Source organism: Melospiza melodia, chromosome 1 (genome assembly GCF_035770615.1).
Source record: "Melospiza melodia melodia isolate bMelMel2 chromosome 1, bMelMel2.pri, whole genome shotgun sequence".
Taxonomy (NCBI): Eukaryota; Metazoa; Chordata; class Aves; order Passeriformes; family Passerellidae; genus Melospiza; species Melospiza melodia.
The window spans coordinates 48,620,559-48,642,658 of record NC_086194.1 but is presented as its reverse complement, the minus strand read 5'-3'; the positions used below and the strand labels follow the sequence as shown (position 1 = coordinate 48,642,658).

The 22,100-nt window shown below is 40.0% G+C and overlaps 1 protein-coding gene across 3 annotated transcripts; it reads left to right on the top strand.

The window, feature by feature from the left end:
* The first annotated feature begins 3,995 nt into the window (after positions 1–3,995).
* MLH1 (mutL homolog 1) lies at positions 3,996–21,655 on the top strand. 3 transcript variants are annotated; one of them, XM_063157101.1, is made up of 19 exons: positions 3,996–4,134; positions 5,388–5,478; positions 5,610–5,708; positions 6,783–6,856; positions 7,952–8,024; positions 8,298–8,389; positions 9,718–9,760; positions 10,410–10,498; positions 12,712–12,824; positions 13,378–13,471; positions 13,993–14,146; positions 14,865–15,211; positions 15,998–16,146; positions 17,537–17,645; positions 18,502–18,565; positions 19,121–19,285; positions 20,156–20,248; positions 20,614–20,727; positions 21,253–21,655. In XM_063157101.1, the coding sequence occupies exons 1-19, from the start codon at positions 4,028–4,030 to the stop codon at positions 21,418–21,420; spliced, it is 2,238 nt and encodes a 745-aa protein (XP_063013171.1). In that variant the 5' UTR covers positions 3,996–4,027; the 3' UTR covers positions 21,421–21,655. The 3 variants fall into 3 exon arrangements, with proteins under 3 accessions (XP_063013171.1, XP_063013181.1, XP_063013190.1); XM_063157111.1 differs by lacking the exon at positions 3,996–4,134 and adding an exon at positions 4,475–4,516; XM_063157120.1 differs by lacking the exons at positions 3,996–4,134; positions 5,388–5,478; positions 5,610–5,708; ... (3 more) ...; positions 9,718–9,760; positions 13,378–13,471.
* Positions 21,656–22,100: the final 445 nt, after the last annotated feature.

Here is a 22,100-nt window from a genome sequence, read left to right as displayed (position 1 = left end):
AAATATTTGATGACTATTTGCAGTTAGAGAAATAGACTTTTTCACACCTGCTTCCACACAGAAACTAGGGTATTGGCACAGACAATACAAACTTTTAAAGCTTCATGCAAGTGACATCCTGAGCTGCATCTCTGTGATACAAACTTTAACGCAGGTAAAAGGAACATAAGTGAAGATTTTCCTACAGGCTGGTCCAGGGCAGATACTGACAGCAACAGCATGGACAAGGGAGAGTTGGAGTAAATGTCTTCTGTTCCAGATCAAATGCTGAGATCCAGCAAATTCCCACTCCCATTTCCAGCTGCTCTGGGTGATGCTTGTGACTGTCCAAGGCCACTGAAAACAGATTCCTCCTCTAAGTTCAGATCCTGGAGCAGAGTCCATCAGATCCAAAGTTCAGTGCTCCCCACCCTCCTGGTGCTTCCCAGGTCAGTACACAGTCAAGATGAGTGTACAGTAGGACGCCCTCTCTTTGTCCAAATTAAACCATTGCCCCCTGCCCCACTCACCCTAACAGCTCCTGAATCTTTTCCTGCAAGTCAAAACAAAAGTGCACCATGGCCAAAATAGTTGTTATTGCAGTCTGGAGGTTTAGGAAGCCACAGGCAGGGAGGTGGTGGGGCAGGACTGCTGTCTTCCACCCAGGTATTTCTGCCAAGGTCAAAAACTGGGGAACCCGAAGTCAGCCTCAAAAGGGGCTTTTGTGGAGATCTTTCATGCTTGAGGGCCCTGCAGGCACCTGTACACATGGACAGGAATTAGACAGAGTAAAACTTGGTAGCAATCATCCCAGACAGGTCTGAGGACAAAATGTCCTTGGAAGGCAAAGCATCTTATAGCAAGGTACCACCAGTCCAGGTTTCACATGCTTAGTCCTTAACACTCACAGAAGTGGTTCTGCTTCTTGCTCTACATGTTCCTCAGAGGGACTGGATCTTCTTCATGACCTTGGCCAGGATCATCCTGTTTAAAGTGACAGCTGTGAAGGGATATTTCTCAGGATAGGTTTTTTTTCTTTTTCACTTCTGCAAAGTGAAAACTGCTTTGTTTATTGCTGTCAGAATTTTACAATTAATGTACAATTTCAAAGATGAAGACAGGTGGATATGAAGAGGATGAGAAGAAGCTGAAGTTATATTACACTAGATTAAGAGATGCCAGTTGTAGAGCATATTCAAGTGGAATGATGTCCATTTCTTGGTGCTGCAGCTACCAAGACATAGCAAGACATAAAAAACATGAATACACTCAGGTGTTTTACACAGCAATACACTTGCTACATCACCCTGACGAGGCATTGAAGTGACACTGCCATCCTGGAGAAGCTTTTGCTTCTCTGAAGCCCTATTTACAGCTTGCCTGAAATTAGCAGTGGCTACTGTGCTGAGGGAAATGCAGAGAAGAGCTGTTTTGCACCAGGACATGCTGGACTGCTACCATCCCAGTACCATCTCTTATTTGAGATAGAAAAATAAAGGAGGACACAATAGTATAAATAATCTTACATCCCTTTTGATATTGGGAGCTTTAAGTGGTGAAGCCTTGAATGGGCTTCCAGTGCAAGTGTACTGCACCATGCAGACCCTGTCTGCAGAAAGGGTTACTCATTTTGGCTGTTTGAGCTGTTGTAGGATTTTCTTGCATGAAAGAAAATCCATTCATCATTTCTGCTGTCAAACACAAAGGATGTTCACATGAGAACTCCTTGCTGCATTTGTAGATAAGGGAAAGGCCTCACAGGTGGTGTAATTGCTGGTGTGGAGGGGGAGCTGCCAGCAGCTTCCTCCTTTACAATGAGGCTGAGGCTCTTCTAGGGGGAAGGAGTTTGTGCAGCACAACACAGGCCCAAAGCCGTGCTGAGTGTGCAGCAGTTTAATTCATGTGTGTTCCACTGACTCCTTTGTTTGTAACCCTGCTGGTCAGGACCACTGTGAGACCAACAGGTTTCATTGCATTGTGGCTGTGGTCTCTTCCTCTGCTGGAAGGGAACAGCTTCCAGTCTGCCATATACTGGTCATGCTCCAACCATGAGTCCCAGAACCATGCATGAGATTGTACAGAATCACAGAATCACAGAATCATTCATGGCTGAAAAGACCTTTGAGATCATCTAGTTCAGCCTTTGACTGACCACCACCTTGTCAACTAGACCATGGCACCAAGTGCCACAACCAGTAGTTTAATACCACCAGGAATGCTGACTCCACCACCTCCCTGGCAGTCCATTTCAATACTTAACCCCCCTTTTTATTTGCACTGGCAGAGGAAGCAAGAGCTCTGCTCAACAAATGTCTCCAAACCTCAAGAGACTCCAAAGCCTGGAAGTTGCTGCCAAGTTTTAGCTGTTGCACAAGTAAGGATCTGCTTTATATTTTTGAGTAATTACTGAGTAACAACATGTACTGCGATTGCAGAGACAAATATCACAGTGGATACAGAAATGCCCTGGAAAGCATGCTGTGATTGGAGACACGTAGTGGCAGTCACACAGCAGTGCAGTCCTGCTGTCATGGGCACGGAGCTCAGCCTTGAGGGATGCCACAGTGCTCACAGCAGTTCACAGAATCACAGAGTAGGTCAGGTTGGAAGGGACCGCACTGGGTCATCGGATCCAACCTCCCTGCTCAGGCATGGACACCCTGGAGCACATGGCCCAGTATTGCATCCAGTTCCTGGATATCCCCAGTACAGAGACTTCCACAATATGCTTTGTGAAAAATGCATATTTTATGATTGGCTTTTCGCAAATATTAAAATGAATATTATATGTGTTGTGTTAGAAAGTAATGCTGTATTAAATCTCTTAAGTAGTGTGTTAAATATAGTTTTAGGTTATAAAAAATGTTAAAATAGAAACGATGCTATATAGGATACTTTTTTTAAAGAAAGGACTTGCAGCGAGATAGCAGCCATAGGACACCTAAATCTTTCAGAGAAAAAGAATTTATTGCCCTCTTATCAGAAAAAACGAACTTCTTCCCACCTCGAAGGCGCTGTTAGGATTCTGAGGAAGAAGTTGACGATGACCAGACAGAATCCTGTATTTGAATGGAATTTATGCATCATGTACGAAGTGTATGAATATACAACAAGCTATTATTTTTAAGAATTAATCCTTTGTGTCCTGTGCTGCCCAGAAAAAGGTACCTGGATGTCTGTAACTCTTTGTCTCTATCGTCTCATATTGCCCTAATCCAATTTGTCCAAATTATTATTACTCTAATTGTATTACTATTTTTATAACCATTTTATTACTATTAAACTTTTAAAAATTTAAAAACAAGTGATTGGCGTTTTTCACACCTCTGTGGGCAATCTGTTCCAGTGCTCAGTCACCCACACAGTATAGAAGTTCTTCCACATATTCAGTTGTGCATCACTTCCTGTGCATTAGTTTCTGCCCATTGCCTTTCTCATCCTATTGCTTGGCTCCACCAAGAAGGACCTGGCTCCATCTCCCTGGCACCCATCCTTTAGATATTTATACACATTAATACGGTCCAATCTCAGTCATTTCATCTCAAGGCTGAACAAGCTCAGCTTCTTCAGCCTGTCCTCGTATGAGAGATGCTCAGACAACCTTGTTGCCCTCTGCTTGACCTGCTCCAGGAGCTCCATGTGTCCTTGTACTGAGGAGCTCAGAACTGGACACAGCACTCCCGACGTGGCCTCTCCAGGGCTGAGTAGAGGGGCAGGGTCACCTCCTTCGACCTGCTGGCAATGTACCCCAGGGTATCACCGCGGTACATTGCTGGTATGTAACGCCCCCTGGTTTCTAGGCCGCAGGGACCCTGCTGGCTCAGGCACAGCCCGCTGTGCCGCGGAACACCTGGGTCGGACACACCCGGGGCCCCTTGCGGGCCGCGGCCCCGGCGGCTCCGGCCCGGCCCGGCCTCCCCTCCCTCAGCGCGGCCTCCCTCCGCCAGGGGGCGCGCCCCTCCCCTCCCCGGCGGCGAGCCCGGCCTCCCGCCCCGCTTCCCGCCCGGCCTCGGCGGTGGGTGAGCGCGGCTCCCGCCCGGCGGCGCCCATGGCCGGCGTCATCCGGCGGCTGGATGAGGCCGTGGTGAACCGCATCGCCGCCGGCGAGGTCATCCAGAGGCCGGCCAACGCCATCAAGGAGATGATCGAGAACTGGTAACGCGGGGACGGCCCCTCCCGCTGCCCGGCCGCGCTGCGTGGGGCGGGGGGGCTCTGCCGGCCTGGCCCCGCGTCCCGGCCCCGCGTCCCGGTGGGCAGCCAGGGCCGAGCGGGAGCCCGGGTGCCGAGGAGGGGCGGTGCCTGCGTGTGCTCCTACGGGAAGCAGCTCCGCTTGGAAAGCCGCGTGCCTGTCTGCTTTTGTGTTCCGGCTTGTTTTGTCGTTGTTTGAGAAACTTGTGAATTGTCTGCTTTCGGTGCTAGGTTAAGGATTCATAGATTCATTTAGGTTGGAAAAGACCTCCAAGATCGCCAAGTCCAACCATTAAACCACAACTCCAAATCTACTGCTAAGCCATGTCCCTAAGCACCACGTCTCCAGGTATTTTAAATACCTCCAGGGTCAGCGACTCAAACACTTCCTTGGGCAGCCTTTTCTGTGCTTGACCACCCTTTCTGTGACCACCCTAATATCCAATCCGAACCTCTCCTGGCACAAGTCCAGGCTATTTCCTCTTTACCCATCACTTGTTCCTTGGGAGCAGAGGCCAACCCCCACCTTGGTACAACCTCCTCTCAGGGAGGTGAGAGAAATAAGTAATTCCTTCTCAATAAGATCCCTCCCTGAGCCTCCTTTTCTCCAGGCTAAACGCCCCCAGCTCCCTCAGCTTCTTATCAGCCTTGTGCTCCAGACCCTTCCCCAGTTCTGTCACCCTTCTCTGGACATTCTCCAACCCCTCAATGTCTCTCTTGTAGAGAGGAGCCCAAAACTGAGCACAGGGTTTGAGGTGTGCCCTCACCAGTGCTGAGTACAGGGGACCATCACTGCCCTGGTGCTGCTGGCCACACTATTGCTGATCCAGGCCAGGATGCCATTGGCCTTTTTGGCCACTTGGGCACTCACTGGCTCACGTTCAGCTAGCTGGTAGAGCAGCACCCCCAGGTCCTTTAACACATGGCAGCTTTCCAGCCACTCTTCCCTCAGCCTGGAGCACTGCATGGGGTTGTTGTCACCCAAGGGCAGGACCTGGCACTTTATTTTGTTGACCCTCAAACCATTGGCCTCAGCCCATCAATCTGGCTGGTCCAGATCCCTCTGCAGAGCCTTCATACCCTCCAGCAGATCAGTGCTTCTGCCCAACTTGGTGTCATCTGCAAACTGAATAAGGCTACACTCAATCCCCTCATCCAGGTCATGGATAAAGATATTAAACAGAGCTCTGGGGTTGAAATTGCTTTCTTTGTTTCTGCAGTTTGGATGCTAAATCTACGAGTATCCAGGTAGTAGTTAAAGAAGGTGGTCTGAAGTTCATCCAGGTTCAAGATAACGGCTGTGGTATCAGAGTAAGTAAACAAAGTTGACAGGTGTATGCTGCTGTTTGATACTACCTTTTAAAAATTATTTCAATTTATAAGTGTTTCTGATCTTAAAAAAACTCAGAAAGTGATTGTTGCTTGTCCCTCCTTTCACATAGAAAGAAGATCTCGACATCGTATGTGAGAGATTTACTACGAGTAAACTGCAAAAATTTGAAGACTTGGCTAGCATTTCTACATATGGTTTTAGGGGCGAGGTAAGCTCTTCATCAAGGTTTTGAGACTGTTCATTGCTGTTATTCTGCTGTAGTGGGTTCTGCATAGTATCACATTCCCAGTACTCTTTACAGAAGCTTCTGTTTGCTGAGAGAGTCTGCCAAGTGAATATAGTTCAAAATACGTGTCAAGATTAGGTGAATGCCTATAGGGAGGTATATATTCTTTTTGCATTCTGGAATAAGATTTTTTTTAATTGAAACAAAGCCTCTCTTCTCAAGTGATGATTCAAGAATGTACAGGTAAAAGACAGTGGAGGATTTGAGTGGGAGGTGAATCTTTGATGTCAGACATTTGTCTAAATGCCACACTTAAAAGTAAATGTGCAAAATGTACAGTGGTGTTTGCTGCTAGACAAGGTTAGTGTCTCTGACCCGCAGATATATGGGTTCTTCATACTCTCACAGACTGTATCTAAACTCTGGAAGAACAGTCAAGGATGAGTTTAGCTTTTCCCTAATGAATAAGATATATGAGTGTCTGTCCTGTGCTCAGATACGTAGATGCTCACATGCTCCAGAGAGCAGACTGCTTGGGTCCTCTCCTCACACACTTTCAACAAAATCATCTCCACAGCCAGTGGAATCTGATCCTGAGGCTGGTTTCATCTGTGTCAACATGTCCAGTGAGTTTTCCAGGAAAACCATTGTCACCTAACGTTGTAATATTACTTACAGTCAAAAGAAGAACTTGGGCAGGAGTGAGAGAGTAGCAGCTAAAATCTTCCAGCTGCTTTCTAGTTAACATGAAAAAGAAAAAGGCACAACTGTAATAATTTTGCAAATTTCTTTTAGTTATGCTACACGTTTAACCACTTGCATCATCAAGATAAAATATTAGGGAAGCCAGAACAATCTCCTGGATAAAATTACTGGAAGTTTAGTATTATAGATACTAACATTTGTTTAAGCTTTACTGACCTGCAATTTCCTTGTAAAGATTTTTATTAATTACTTGCTAGTGGTATATTGAAATTTAGTGATGGTGTTTAAGGTGTGGACATGCCTCAGCATTGTGCAGAGCAAGGTTTACAAAGATGTTTTCTCTTTTCCTAGGCCTTGGCTAGCATCAGTCATGTTGCCCATGTTACAGTAACAACTAAAACAGCTGATGCAAAGTGTGCATTCAGGTATGCTGCCTATTACCCTGGTGACTTCTGCTGCATGCAATAACAGATGTATCAGTTTCAGAGTTCCTGTTATGGAGGAGGGTTTGGTAAGGACAGGTATCAAAAAGACTTGGAATGTGACAAAATGTATTTTTTTCAAATTGTAAAGGTAAGCTTTAGCTTAATAATGTATTTTAAGATTGGTGGAGGTAGCGTGGGGAGGCAGGAAATCTTGAAAGAACTTCTATTTCAGTAGCTAATGTAGGTTAAACATTTGTTTTTCTACATTTCAGAATAATAAATTGCATGTATATTACGGGCATCATGTCTAGCAAATTTCACAAGTCTCAGCACAGGAACTTGCACTTAGTTTGTTATCTTACCTTTATGATATGATATGTGCTTTATCCTCTCCAAAAAGAGTTTTGGATATTCTTTTGAAAACTTAATCTAAATTATAAGCTTTTCCATTAATTTCTTAACTACCTTTAAGAAAAGGGAGTGGAAACAGAGATGTTCTGGATCTTGGTTTTTCAAAAGATTGTGCAACTGTGGCCTTTCTTGCATTAAACATTCAGGGTATATTAGAGGGAAAGAAAAAGTATATGCTTTGAATTTATGGATCATTATAACTTCGTTAGCTGAAAGACTTCTATGGGTCACAAATCCCTTATGCTCAAAATCCTGTTTGTGTCAAAGAAAACAGATCTTTGACTAAAGTCAAGAATTTCTTGTTAGCATAATTGAAGTGTAAAATCTTGTGGAATAATTGTTATTAGGCTGTGTCTAGCTACTAAAGAAAGAAAAAAATGCAGTAATCTTGCCTTTGGAGGAAAAGTCTCAGTAATAGAATTTCAAAATGCATATGCCATGATCTGCCTCCTTTCCTCTGCTATTATTGCCTTTCTCCCACTTCCCCTCTGGCTCTTACAATCAATGAAGACAGTTTTGCTCTAGCAGAAAGGTGGAGGAAGCTAATTCTCAGTGTCCCAAATGCTTTGCTGGGAGGAGTGTGACAATGATGGGATTTCTTTTGTTTTCATCCTCTGTTTTCATCTGTCCATGTCTGCCCTCCTGTAAATCTGGATGACTGACAACTTCTTATTTTCTTCCTAGAGCTACTTACAGTGATGGAAAAATCAAAGCCCCTCCGAAGCCCTGTGCTGGAAACCAAGGAACTCACATCACAGTAGGTTTTTGTGCCTGTTCTCTCTTGTTCCTTTTCTGTTCCCCTTGCACCAATTACATTGTGAGGCACATGACAGTATATACTCTCTGAAGTTGCAGTTTGTTAGGTGAACCTAGGGAGTTAAGGAATACACTGAAATTTCATTTTTCATAAACCAAAGTATTCTCAGAAAATTTATATATAAAATAATAATTAACAGGGTGGATTTCAATTAATTCTGTAGTAAGAGAGAATTTTAAAAATTGTTTTTAATTGTGAACTTTTTCTTTGTAGGTTGAAGATCTTTTTTACAATGTAAATACAAGAAGGAAGGCTTTAAAGAATCCAAATGAGGAATATGCAAAAATACTAGAAGTTGTTAGCAGGTAAACTAAAATAGGAGACTCTCAGTTTTATATGCTGCCATGGGGAGTACTGGAGTTCTTCAGAGGGACTAGCAATTGTGTGTTTGGTGTCATTTTGTTGTTGGTGGTGGTGATTTTATGTTTTTTTTTTAACTATTTGTTAGTATGCAGTGTCAGATAACAGTCAGTCCAATTTGATGTGAAAAATCCAGATAGGAAGTAGTGTATTCTGTCTATTAATTATTTGTAGGATTTCCAGCAAATAAATGGTGATGGACTTGAATGAGTGAACTTTAAATGTACCTGGGCTGAATAGAACTAATGTAAAAAGTGCTCAGGAGCATTGAGATTTGGCTGAATACAGAAAAGCTGAATGGCAACTTCACATTCCTAAAAAGGAGTAATATTTTAGCTCTTGGATATTCCCTTCCTAGACCCCTTGGTTGCTCTTTTGCTACTACTGCAGTCTTCCATAGAGTGCAGAGGTCTTGCAAGCAGGATCTGCACAATTTCAGCAAAAGAACTGCTTTATGCTTTCAGAAGACACGAAAGGTAGCAGAGAGAAGCAAGACTGTATACCAAGGTTTAGCCTATTCCCTAAATGAACTATTCAAGAGTCTCTACTGGCTCAGGCAGACTTCAGCCAGGAGGTGGAGGGTCAGATCCTGCTGCTCTGTCAAACAGGATGATTTGAAGTCTTGCTGAGTTACAGCCCTCCAGCTCATTGGTTGTTCTTTCTCATTAGGATTTTTCTATTACTTAATTTTGGGGGTTGTTTTTTGTCTTGAGTTATTGAGTTCACAGTCACAGCGATCTTTGGTCTGCATTTTCACATTTCTCATCTTGCAAGGTTCTTTGGTGTGTTTTTTCTCACAGTGCAGTAATTTCCCTAGAAATTTGAGCCAGGATTACACAGCTGTAGTGTATCAGATCTCAGCTGTGGGATCACAGATAGCTGAACTGTCCAGGTAGGGGAAGTTAGAAGGGTGGGCCAGCCATTATTCAGATGCTTTTCCGTAGTAGTTGAAACTTGATTTTGTTATACTGAGGATCTTTTGATGGGGTTTTTAGTTAAACCGGTTCAGTGAAACTGAAAAAACTGGTCTGTAGAAGTTGATCCTTGAATTTCCTATGGTTATAGTCGAGTTCTAAATAGGACACATTTTTTTTTATTTTTTATTTTTTTTTAAAGCTATTCAGTTTGCGAAAGCTCAGCTTGGCTCAGATTGCATTACTGTCTAACAGGAAGTGAAATTGCTTGCCCCCATTACTAGCTGCTTTTCACCAGTCAAGGGAAACAATTACCTTTTGTTCCACATACTGCACACTTACCTTTACCTGTTTTTCAGGTATGCCATCCATAACTCAGGCATCAGCTTTTCAGTTAAAAAGGTGTGTAGATAAAATTTTTGTAACTTTGCTGTGTGTCTGTATGTGCCTGTGTGTATATATACATAATGTGTATATCTGAAAACGCCAGAAAATTTGCACTGTGTCTTTTGCAACAGGATCAGCACAGAGAGCCCTTCCCTTATAATGAAATGTTGAAGGGTGTGTTGGTGCAGTTTGGATAGAAAGCACATCAGTTAGAAGTAAACAAGACAAAAATATATTTGTCAGGAGTTTGGAGGATTCTGTGGTCGATGGTATATTTGGTTTAGCTTTATGTGTTGTTTCAGCTTCTCTGGAGAGCCTGATTACTAAGTGCTGTATGAAAGAGGCTGGGGTAGATTATCTTTGTTCTGTGCCATTCTTGATAATTGTTTACTGAACTGAGTTCAGTAAATAAAGTGTTTCTGACTTTCCAGGGGGGAGTTACTAGCCTCAGTGGGTCTGATGTGCTCTAGCTGATCTTGTAAACATGTGCCATTTACCATCCATTGCTTTTCTGAACACGAATAAGTAAATAATACAAAACAATATAATGATGTTCTGTTATTCCCTGTAGTTTTTTTTAGAAATGTTATTGCTTAATTTAAAGTATTTCTAAAACTTCCTCCAGAAAGATGAATTGATTGATACTCATTCCTGCTCTCTTTAGCAAGGTGACACCGTGTCAGATGTTAGAACCTTATCCAATGCCTCAACAGTGGACAACATCAGGGCCATCTTTGGAAATGCTGTTAGCAGGTACATTGATGTCAAATTTCCTTTTGATATGAGGCTTTCCAGTGAATCACCCTCCCTTTTCTCTTTAAAGACCATGGGCTTATGATAACTTTTATTGTTTCCTTCATGGTTAATTTCAGAGAAGAGGGAGTGCTGCAATTAGAGAGCTCTTCCTTCTTTTCAGAATGTGTGCCTTTTTTTTTGTGCACCGAAGGGAGAGGAAAGTTACAAAGTTATTCCTTTAATGCACTGAAAAGGAACCATCTGCTTGTAACTTTCTCTGCTCATGTAAGAGCAGCAAGCTGAACCTGTGTTCTCTACAAGTCTCGACCTCTTCCTATACCATGAACATCTTACCTCTTCTTACTGTCTGCTACCTGATAAATTTGGAAGCTACTCATATTGTTTTTTTCTGAAATATTATGGTTTCTTATTTTGACAAAAGCTACATTAGTTGAAGCTGTGTAAATCAGATAGAAAAATCAAAAAACTAAAAGATCATATTTTGAAGATGTATCTGCCATTCTAGGAAAAATTCTCTTTATGAGACTTTCAGCTGTGAAGAATCCATTGTATGTATTTGTCCCATGAACAGCTGGGTGTCACTTTGATTCTGTTCTGTCACTGACTGAAGTCAAGCTTCACATTTAATGGATGTAACTTCTAATTCATGAAAACAGTTTAGGAAGCACAGCAAAATAGAGAGGCTGCAAAGTAATGAGGTTTGCAGTGTTACATGTATTTCTTTGCCGTGCATTTGTTTTTTTCTACTATGGATAGTAGCTCATTTGATAATGATTTCAAAGTAAATGTTTTGATAATTTCTTTTCAAACAGCAATCTACGCAGTTTAAGATGGTGTTAAGAACTGAACACAAATAAAAATGGCACTTGATATATATATTGAGGTTAAATTGGAAATAAGTAGCAGTAGCTCTTAAGTCTGTTCTGTGTTAACTTTAGAAGTTGGCATAATGCCTTCCTAGAAAGCTGTGCTCACAAAGTGCTGAAGTGGATTTTCCTTGACTAATGTATTATTAAAATTATTAAAACTGTTATGAAAATAGTTAACATTAGGATCTATGTGCATGAGCAAGAGAGTTTTTACATTTTAATGACTTCTTAACAGACCACCAAGACATATTAGACTGATAATAGTGGACAAAGTAGTCCAAAAAAAAAGTGTTTGTTCTTCCTTGGCTGCAGACAATTTTGAAGGGTTCTTGTCAATCACTGTCAATGACTTAAACAATGAAATGCATACTGGAATTATCAATAGATTATAATGCTTTGGATATTGTGATATGTGACAGTATTAAAAAGATAATGGAGGTAATTTTACAGATTCCAACCACACAACATTACCTGTTTATACTTAAGAAGAGGAAATGATGCAGTTTAGGTTAAATAATTACCATGTCCCTCAAATAATTCTAATGTTTTCATTAACTGTGATAGAAGATGTATCAGTATACGAAGTAGTGAGACTTGAGTAATAGACCCTAAGCCAAAGTTGACCTTTAGATGAACCTTCCAACCATATGTTATATGATATTTGTATCTGCTCATTACCAAAATATGCATGATCATTAGCAAAATATGTAGTGTGATAAGAACATATTTTTCTTTCCATATTTAGAGGATGGACAAGGCCATGAAATCAGACATCTGACATTGTTTGGAGGTATATGGACAAAGCCAACTCCCTTGGTTCCTCCTTGAGCCCTGGCCAGGCTTTGGGTGGAACCCAAGAGGAGAATGAAACCAGATGTTTCTGCATTAGAATTATGTGAGCATTTTATTCAACAATATAAAAGCTGTACCCTTTCCCAGCAAAGGTGGAGTCTTCACCTGTATGTGGTGAAGACACCCTGTGATGACACACTGTGTAGGATTTCCCAGTTACCAGGAGTGGTTCTCCAGTCCTTTGCTGTGACCAGGGCTCCTCAGCTGATGTGTGTATCTGGATGATGGTAAAGTGTTAGGGTAACTGGTGATATATCTTCTTAATCTTCTATAGTAATGATTAGGTGCATTACTTTTATTATCCTTCTGTAATTCTTTGCCGTTTTGAACTGTAGTTAATTACACTCTTCCCTTAAAGTTGGTGCCTGTGTCTTTTGTGCTGACCCTGCCAACTGGCAAAACAGAATATCATTGCTTGTGAGTACTGTTTAAAATTTATATCAACAGAAGAATTAATCTTTTTGTTCGTGTTGCTGTCAAACTTTATAGGGAACTCATAGAAGTGGGCTGTGAAGATGCAAATCTGGCCTTTAAAATGAAAGGTTACATCACGAATGCAAACTACTCTGTGAAGAAATGTATATTTTTGCTCTTCATAAACCGTAAGTTTAAAAAAAAGCCAGCATTTCGTACAGTCATATGTTGCTTACATAATCAAAAGAACAAAACTTTCTGATGACCTACAAAGTGCATAAGCATTCTTAAAAACATTTTTAAGAATAAATATTACAGTTAATTGTAAATCTTAAAGCGTTTTTCAATTTGTAATGTGCATCACACTTGGCACTGTATTTAGTGGAAAACAGCTAAGACTGGACCTAAAGAAGCTTTGGTGTATCGAGGTTATGGCTGTGTCCTGCCAGCTTACACAGATTGATTTCTCTTCTGTAGCAACACTGGCATGGGTTGACTGTATGAAATAATGCAAGGTAGCCTGGTTATTTCAGTATTTGTGGGAAAAAATACCTTTAAGTGTAAAACATGTTGAGAAAAATACTGTCTATTCCTGGGTTTATATGAAGAATAAATAGGCCCTGGGGGAAAATGGGTATAACAGACTCCCTTTGAAGGCACAAAGATTGGAGATGTTTGTCAGAAGGAGGAGCTGGGCACTGTGCAGGCTCCTTGGAAACAGCGCTGTGTTCTGTGTTTCAGATCGGTTGGTAGAGTCAGCCGCTATGCGCAAAGCCATAGAAACTGTGTACGCTGCTTATTTGCCAAAAAGCACCCACCCATTCCTATACTTAAGGTAAAGTAGTAGGAAGAAGTAGCCTTTTAATACTGTCCTGTAGGATAGAACTAGGGTGGGTAGGTTTAGAAGGACATTTCTGTTCCTCATGATAGTGTTAAACATTGCACTGAGGTAATTAATCTCCAGGCAGGAGATAATTAAATAACATTAAGGAAATCCTAAGCAGACAGGCCTTATTTTTAGCAGTAGTGAGTATCTGTAATTTCAGCTGAAGTCCTTTCCTATTAATTCATGAGACACTGCAAGTAAAAGATATTTCTAAAAGTGGGTTTTTGTAGTTGTACAATGCAGAGGTTGATTTAAGCTTACCTATGTAAGCTCATTTTGGTGAGGGATTTTGGATTATGTTTTAATTCTCTAAACAAGTCTAACTGTAATATAACTTCAGCAGGTTTCATGATCATTTTGACTTCTTTGTGTGGAATAACATTCCCAAGCCTGACAAATGTGAACCAATTTTTGATTTCTCTGCCATCCATGGGATATTTTAGATTAACTTATTTTAAAACATTTTGCAGCCTGGAAATAGCCCCCCAGAATGTAGATGTGAATGTGCATCCTACAAAACACGAGGTCCATTTTCTTCATGAAGACAGTATTCTGGAGCGTGTGCAACAACACATAGAGAGCAAGTTATTGGGCTCTAATTCCTCAAGGATGTACTTCACTCAGGTGAGGACATCTATGTAGTGATGGCAGTTCTGCATTATTTTAATGATCAGGGATAATTTACTCTGTTCAATAGTAAAATCTTTGCAGATATGGCACTTATCAGTGTTGTAGTGGTACCTTTAGATCTTTGCTCTGTTTCAAGTTACTTTAATATACCACTGATAACAATATGGCAAAAGAGAGGAGAAAAACTATGAGAACATTTTAAGTACATTTCTGTCAAGTACCTGATTAGTTGTCTTAATTTTATATTAGCCTTCACATGTGGTAAATTGCTTTTTTTTATTCTGTCCTGGTTTATGTGAAGAAGATGTGATTGAAGAAACTGTTCTGTGTATTTGGTAACATTTTGGATTTAATCTTACCAGAAAAAAAGTCAGGAAGATACTCTACTCTCTCTTTATGTGAAGCATAGCATAAGAATTACTATAATTTTTATACAAACTAATTTCCTTGTGATTTTTTTTTTACATTAAAGATTTTTTATTTTGAGACGGGAATGGTAACTATTGATTTTAACGGCCAAGATGATGACATTCACTCCATGTGGATAGCAAGTGCAAAGCTTGTGGCCTTTTAAGCAGTTGACACTGTGTTGCTGGGGGTTTCAAATTAGCCTCTGGGCAGTAAGATACAGTGAGAAGTGTGACTAATCTTTCTAATTCTTCTTTTCTTGTTGTTCAATCTCTTCTCTTTGCTTCCTCATGTCTGAATGAAGACATTGCTTCCAGGGGCTGACTGCTCTTCCAATGAGGTTGTAAAATCAGCAGCAAACTCTTCAGTGGTCACCAAGGGAAGCAGTGATAAAGTTTATGCACATCAGATGGTCCGCACTGATTCCCGAGAGCAGAAACTGGATGCTTTTCTTCAGCCAGTGAACAACCCCCTGAGTGCAGGCACCACTGAAGTGACAGCAGAGGTTGATGCAGGACCTCCAAAGGGTGCAGAGAGGCCCCAGGATGCTGAAATGGAAGAAGTCAGTGACCTGGTTGAAATGGTTGATGTTCAGGAGGATGCAGTGCAGCCAGACAGTGGACACTTGTTCCCTGAGACTGTGCCTTCTAGGTAGGTCCCACCTTTCCTGAACTGGGGCAAGGCTACCTATTTATTTCATGGCATAGCTCTGAAACTATAGATTTTTCTGATCTCTTTGGGGTTCTGCTTTTACAGGAGGGAAAAATTATCAAGAATAACTTCATGATGTTTTATTGAGAAATTAAACCTAATCTGTGAACTGTAAATCATATAACTTGTGATAAATTTTGTGACTGGAATAGTGTTTCTATGCATACTGAAAGGCAGGAAGGAGTGTAAATGGTGGCATTAGTTTAGGGAGATCATGCTGTGGAACCCTTCCTTTTGTGAGGGATAGAAACTATATCACTGAATTTGACAGGCATTTCCCTAGTAAAAGCTGAAGTGCTATAAATTTTTTATAGCTCCTGTAGAAGATGTTACAAGAGGCCAACGTCTTCTGAGGGAATCTGATTCCCTCTCCCCAGTATTACAGAGAAATGGGTATGGGAAAAAATTGTTAGAAATAGGAACATTTTTGATGTGTCCTTTCGAGCCAAATTTGCTTGGTGCTTAAGCAACAGCTGCCTAACGTGATTGGTATTAGTGTCACAAATACTCCTAAAATTCTGAACTACCCTTTCTACCCTAATACCCTTTCTGAACTACCCTAATAACAAATTATTCCTCAGAATCAAAATAAAACTGTCTTTCTGGGAAACTGTGTGCATTTCCTGTGTTAACATACAGCATGTGAATTGTGCATCTCATCTGTTGCTGTGTTTGGCTTAAGTGATAGGAGAATTTAACATAATTCCTTTTGTTTTGGTATTGTAGGAAGAGACCACGGGAAGACATGGATGTAGAATTGGAGAAAGATGACACCAGACAGGACATGACTGCTGCCTGCACCCCTAGAAGAAGAATTATCAACTTGACCAGTGTGTTGACTCTCCAAGAGGAAATTAGTAGCCAGGCACATGCAAGTAAGCATGACTTGTTTCTCAAAATTACTGTCATTCCACCGCTAAATATGACTGATCAAAGTGGGAAAAGGTATTTAAAAGGAGGCCCAGGGAGCTTACTGTGCTGCTAAGCAAGTTTTTAAGAAAAACTTGTCTTTTATTATTTTTATTTTTATTTTTATCCATTCCACTGAAATGGTGAGACTTATGAAATACTCTCTTTTTTGTTAAGAGTTGTTTTAGACAAAGGTAAAAGGTTTGTGAATCTTTCTAGGGTGTTTCCCTGTTAACTCAGTTGCCTCTGAAGGCAAGTTACACTGACTCATACCCTTATTATTCATATCTCTAAATGCTAGGAATCTTACATTCCAGGGCTGTTGTTGGATTTATTTTGATTTTTCTGGTTGTAAGAATTGGGGATGCTCCACACAGACATCTGTAATAAATAACTTTTCTATAAATTGATAAGAATCTTAAAGTTTAGAAAGCATGAACTTTTACTGTATTTGTGCTTCAGTAAACATTTTGCAGAAGATTGCTAATTCTAACCCAATAATTCCATATCTGTTTAAATATTGAAATCAAAGAGTTGTCTCAGAATCTTAAAATACCCAAAAATATCTCAAAATTCATGATAAAACTTGTGAAGCTGCCTGAGGTTGTGTATCATCTTCACATCTGTAAGTACCTAAAAGAGACTTTGGGAAGAGAGAAATCTTTTCTGGGTCTGTTACATTCCTTTAGAAAACATAGCAGTGGAATTAGTGAAATTAGCATAGTGCTTTGTACATGCTGTGACTGCAGTGCCAAACATCTGTAATAAGGCTTCTCCCAAGGATGGCAACTAGTGAATTTTTTTTTGTGGAATGTCTAAAAGGAACCCTTTTATGAAATCTGACTTCTTATACCTTTCCCAGTCTTCTCACTTATACATATTAAAAAAAAAATTTTGTAAGAGAAATAAAAGAAATTATGAAAAAAAATATTATGGACCTATTCTACCACACCTCTAGAATTTACTTTGATAATACCTAGATTGTGTTGCAAAGCTGGTTTACACCTGCAGTTTTTTCACCAATCTCCTGTGGCTGGAAAATAATTTTGGAAGGCTATTCAAACAAAGGAACTTTAATTTTTTTTTCTAATTTGCATTTGTAGTTTAAATGTTAAATAACTCTTCTCCCTTACACTTTAATAGTATGAGTAGGCATAAAAAATATTAATATTTCAAAACTTACGAATAATTGGTTATACAAGGATATGAGAAGAAGCAGGGGTGTAAGAGTCACTGAACAGTATCTGAGACTTTCATGCTAAAAAGACACAATCCACTCAACTAAATAAATGAGGGCAGGGTTGCAACTATGAAATTACAGTCTTTTGTTTCTTCCCCACCTCTCTGTTGTGTCAGAACTCCAGGAGATGCTGCATGAGCACTCATTTGTTGGTTGTGTCAGTCCTCAGTGGGCTCTGGCCCAGTACCAGACAAAACTGTACCTTCTCAACACAACAAAACTCAGGTAAAAGAGTCATTACACCTGTTGGCAGCTGAAACAAGCAACAATTGTGAAGCTAATTAGAAGAAGGAAGGCAATGACAGGGAAAAGAACATTGTTCTCTTGTTGCCTGTATGAAAAATCATGAGGATAAAGATTAAGCAGTCCATTCAGAACAGTGGGAACAAGTCTGGCACACTTGGGAAAAGCTGCAGGGAATCAGTGTCATTAAAATGCCAGCTACTGTATTGTGTGCTCACAGACAGTGGGAAGGGAAAGGCTTTTTCTTGCTTCATGATGATCTAGATAACCTATGATCATCCTCATGATTCGCTGCAGGATCATCTACAGCACATTGTATAAACCAGGGGCTTCAGAAAATTGCTGGAAAACATTGTATCCAGTTGGGTTAAAGAGTATCTGCAGGACATGATTGTAACCTGAAATTTGTAATTTTGCCTGTGCCAGCCTTACAGACTCAGCTGCATAAATTTTTGTAACAAGTCAGAGAATAGACTTGAGATGGACATGTCCATTAATTTCCCAGTTCCTTTGCATTTCTTACAGTGCTGTAAAGGAGTAAAGAAGTTGAAATATAAATTATCAGGGAATAAATTGATAGGGATTGGATACTTGAGTATGTAACCTTTCTGCACCAGTGTGGCTGATGATGTCAGAAACCAAGAAATAGATTTAATTGTAAATATCTAGATAATGCAGGTGAACCCTTAAACTCTTCAGTTAAAGTAAGACCATTATAAATAAGACTAGATATGGATATCTGATGTTTCCAGGATGATCCTTACTTTCCCCTCTTAATTATGGTAACTTGGAGATATGCAATCCTGTCCATATAATTACTTTTTGTGCTTCAATTTAGCCAAGAACTCTTCTACCAGATACTTATTTATGACTTTGCAAACTTTGGAGTCTTAAGGTTGTCTGTAAGTATACTTTCACATTATATCCTATAGATTTTTTAAAATGTATTTAAATATGTCTGTCCTTTCAGACAAATGCATAGTTTAGGTTGCACAGTCAGGTTGGCTTTTGTCCATTACAGGAACGTTGTTTTGTTTCTCAGTAAGAACAGAATGTAGAAAACTTAGGAATTTTGTAGCTGCTACTGTTAAATTGTCATCCTGCCTGCTTGTTATTAGTGTCAGTTGTAGTTATTCAACAAGTTTTGCTGTTGCTCATTACATTGGGACAAATAATTAATTTGAATATACAATCAGCAGAAATACAGTGTTGATTGCCAGTGTTTATCCTGTAAAATATCACAGTGCTTAGTGGGATTGTGGATGGCAGAAAAAGAAGAAAGAAATTCATAATTCATATATTTTTATCCTGGTTACTTATTACTGGTTAAACAGAACTGTTAGTTCTGCAGGCCAGAAATAGTGTATTACAATTAATTAGTATGTGAAGGAAGAAGTTACAGCCTTCCAATAGAGTGTGCTGATCATTAAACAAAGTTTTGCCTTCTTCATTTTCAGGAGCCAGCTCCTTTATATGAGCTTTCAATGCTTGCTTTAGAAGATCCTGAAAGTGGCTGGACAGAAGAAGATGGCCCAAAAGAAGGGCTTGCTGAGTACATTGTGGAGTTTTTGAAAAAGAAGACTGAAATGTTGAAAGATTATTTCTCTCTTGAAATTGATGAGGTGACTGCAGCTATTACTTCTGATAGTAAATAGATGGTGGACTTGGAATTATGTTATGTATATGGTTGGATTAGATCTTAAAGGTCTTTTCCAACCTAAATGATTCCATAATTTTACATTTTGGTGACAGATGACTGCAGTAGTTTGCTTGCAGTCCTTACCATCATTAAGAACTAGTTCCAGTAAGATTTTAGGTGGCATAACCCTTTCATTTAAAATGCTCAGGACTTGCTGCATGTAAAAAGGTTGCTACACAGTTTCTATTTAATTAGTTACCACAGTGGGTCCTTGCTCAGGCAGGGTCATCCTGGAGCACATGGCATAGGATTGTGTTCAGATGGTTCTTGAATATCTGCACTGAGGAAGACTCCACAGCCTCTCTGGGCAATCCATAATTCAGTCATTGCTTCTATAACTAGAATGCAGACCTCTTAACCAACAAGGTGTGCATCTTAACCAGCTCTCAAGTCAGACAGGGCTGCAGCACCGCTGTGCTCTCAATGTGTCTTTTTTTGTGTGGCTTAAGGCATCCCTTACTTTATACAAAAGTGAACAGCTTCATCAAGCCCAGGCACTTCATTTGGATATTTGCCTGGGAAGTGGCATCTGTGTAACCTGGAGCTAGAGGAGAAGGTTGAATTCAGCCACTCCCTGAGATGAGTGGCTTAATTCATGCCTTGTGAAATTAAACACCACCAATAACTCTCTTCAGGCAGTGTCTGCCTGGCTGACAGGGCTTTAAACACTTGTAGGGCTCACTGAGTTTGGTAAGAATCATTCTTAAAATACATAAGAGCTTTGGTGCATTTACTGCAAAAAAAGAACTTTTTTTCTTTTTTTTTTAACTGACCCAGCAGTATTGCCTTGCAGGAAGGAAATCTTACTGGGTTGCCACTTCTGATAGACAACTATGTCCCACCACTGGAAGGACTGCCTATGTTTATCCTGCGCTTGGCCACAGAGGTACATTCTCTCAAGGATTTTATTAATGCACAATTACTTTTTTTACTTTAGGCAATTCCAGCCTGTCTTCTCAGTTTCTGGTGCAGCTTAAATGTACACATTCCAGATGCTGTTCTGTGGTTATTGATTAGTTATGCTTTGCTTTTGTATTCATAACTAATGACTGACTGAGCCTCTATTTTGATTTAAAAGCCTGCATTCCTACCCTCTTTTTTGATTCTATAACTTCACCTTACCAGGACAGAAATAGCCAACACATTAATATTAATCTTCCTTATTAAGAATCTCTATATTATATAATTTTCCATATTAGGTCTCTGTCTGATACCCAGATTCTATAAAATTACTTTTTTTTATTGTAACAGGTAAACTGGGATGAAGAAAAGGAGTGTTTTGAAAGCCTGAGTAAAGAACTAGCCATGTTCTACTCCATCAGAAAGCAGTATATAATAGAGGAAACCAACCCAACAAACTCTCAGGTACTAGAATACTGTAACTAGTTCTGTGAGCAGAGAACTAACAACATACAGAAAACTTCTGCTCTTTCAGATGCAGACTTCTAATACCAGCTCTTTCAGGGAACTGAATCAAGTAGCAGTGTGGCAAGATTCTGAAAGAATGTGGCTTAAATTTTCTGAAGTATTATAGATCTTGAGGGAACCTTTTAGCTTTGGGCATTGCAGTGTACTTAATATTATTACAAGCATCCTTGGCCTCTGAGTTGGGAATGTATTTTTTATGGTGTATTTCTATAGAAGAATAAGGATGCATATAAATTACAAGTACTACCTGATTGTGTCTAAATATCTGCCTATTGATTAGTTAAGCTCACCCATTCTGCAAGTGACTTTACAGAGCTTAGAAATGACTGTATAGAATGAACTTTTCTAATACCAGCAGAATTTTACAATTGCTGTAGTCTTACATCGTAAAGTTTTTAAGGCATGCTCTCCTCTAGTTAAACAGAACCTCCTTTTGTTTGTCCTTGTTTTCCTGTATTTCAGAGTGAAGAATCAGAGTCTGGTTCAACAACATGGAAATGGGCTGTGGAACATGTGCTTTACAAAGCTTTTAGGACTCATCTTTTACCTCCTAAACACTTTGCAGAAGATGGCAACATTTTGCAGCTTGCTAACCTGCCTGACCTGTATAAAGTTTTTGAAAGATGTTGAGCAAGCAGTTATTAAAGACTGTTTTTATAGATAGACACCATTCAGTTTTCTTAGTAGAAGCTAAAGCTGGAATCTTGATAAAGGAAAGAAAGAGGGGATTTAGTACCCTACTGAACTGCTAACATGTCAGTAAATCATCTATTTTACTTCTGTTGATCAAAGTACAAAAAAAATATTTTTGCTGTGTCTAACCCCAATGAAAATCCCTAAAATAAAATCTCCACTTAAACTCTGAGTTTCCCTATTAACCAGTCTGCTAACAGAATACACTTCTGCTGAAGAAAATATACTGGGTTAAGTGATTGTGGAAGAAAATGGAGCTTAATTTAGTTAAAATGTGAATGCTTTAACTTTGCTTGCCTCTGGAAATCAAACTGGGTTACCTGCATTCCTTTGTTTTAAGCATGAGGGTTGTCTGACAGTACTTGCAATAGGAGTGTACATGCAAAGGATTTAAAATCATCTGTTACTGCACAAGTTAGCCTTGCAATATTTCAGGGCCCTTGCAGAAATAAGGGAAATCCCTTCCCTTTTAATCAAAGAGTCAGAGAATAGAAATGGGAATGTCCTGGCAGATAGTAAATGAGCACGCACACATAATATTCATTGTCTCCTATTTAATGATTAGGGCTTGGGAGGTCTACTTCCTTTGCATAAAAATGCAGGAAATCTTTCTTGCA

Coding starts and splice junctions, on each gene's coding strand:
- MLH1 (XM_063157101.1), top strand. CDS start 4,028: ATGGCCGGCGTCATCCGGCGGCTGGATGAGGCCGTGGTGAACCGCATC. Junction 4,135..5,387: donor AAGGAGATGATCGAGAACTG/GTAACGCGGGGA, acceptor TTGTTTCTGCAG/TTTGGATGCTAAATCTACGA. Junction 15,212..15,997: donor CCTGAGACTGTGCCTTCTAG/GTAGGTCCCACC, acceptor TTGGTATTGTAG/GAAGAGACCACGGGAAGACA.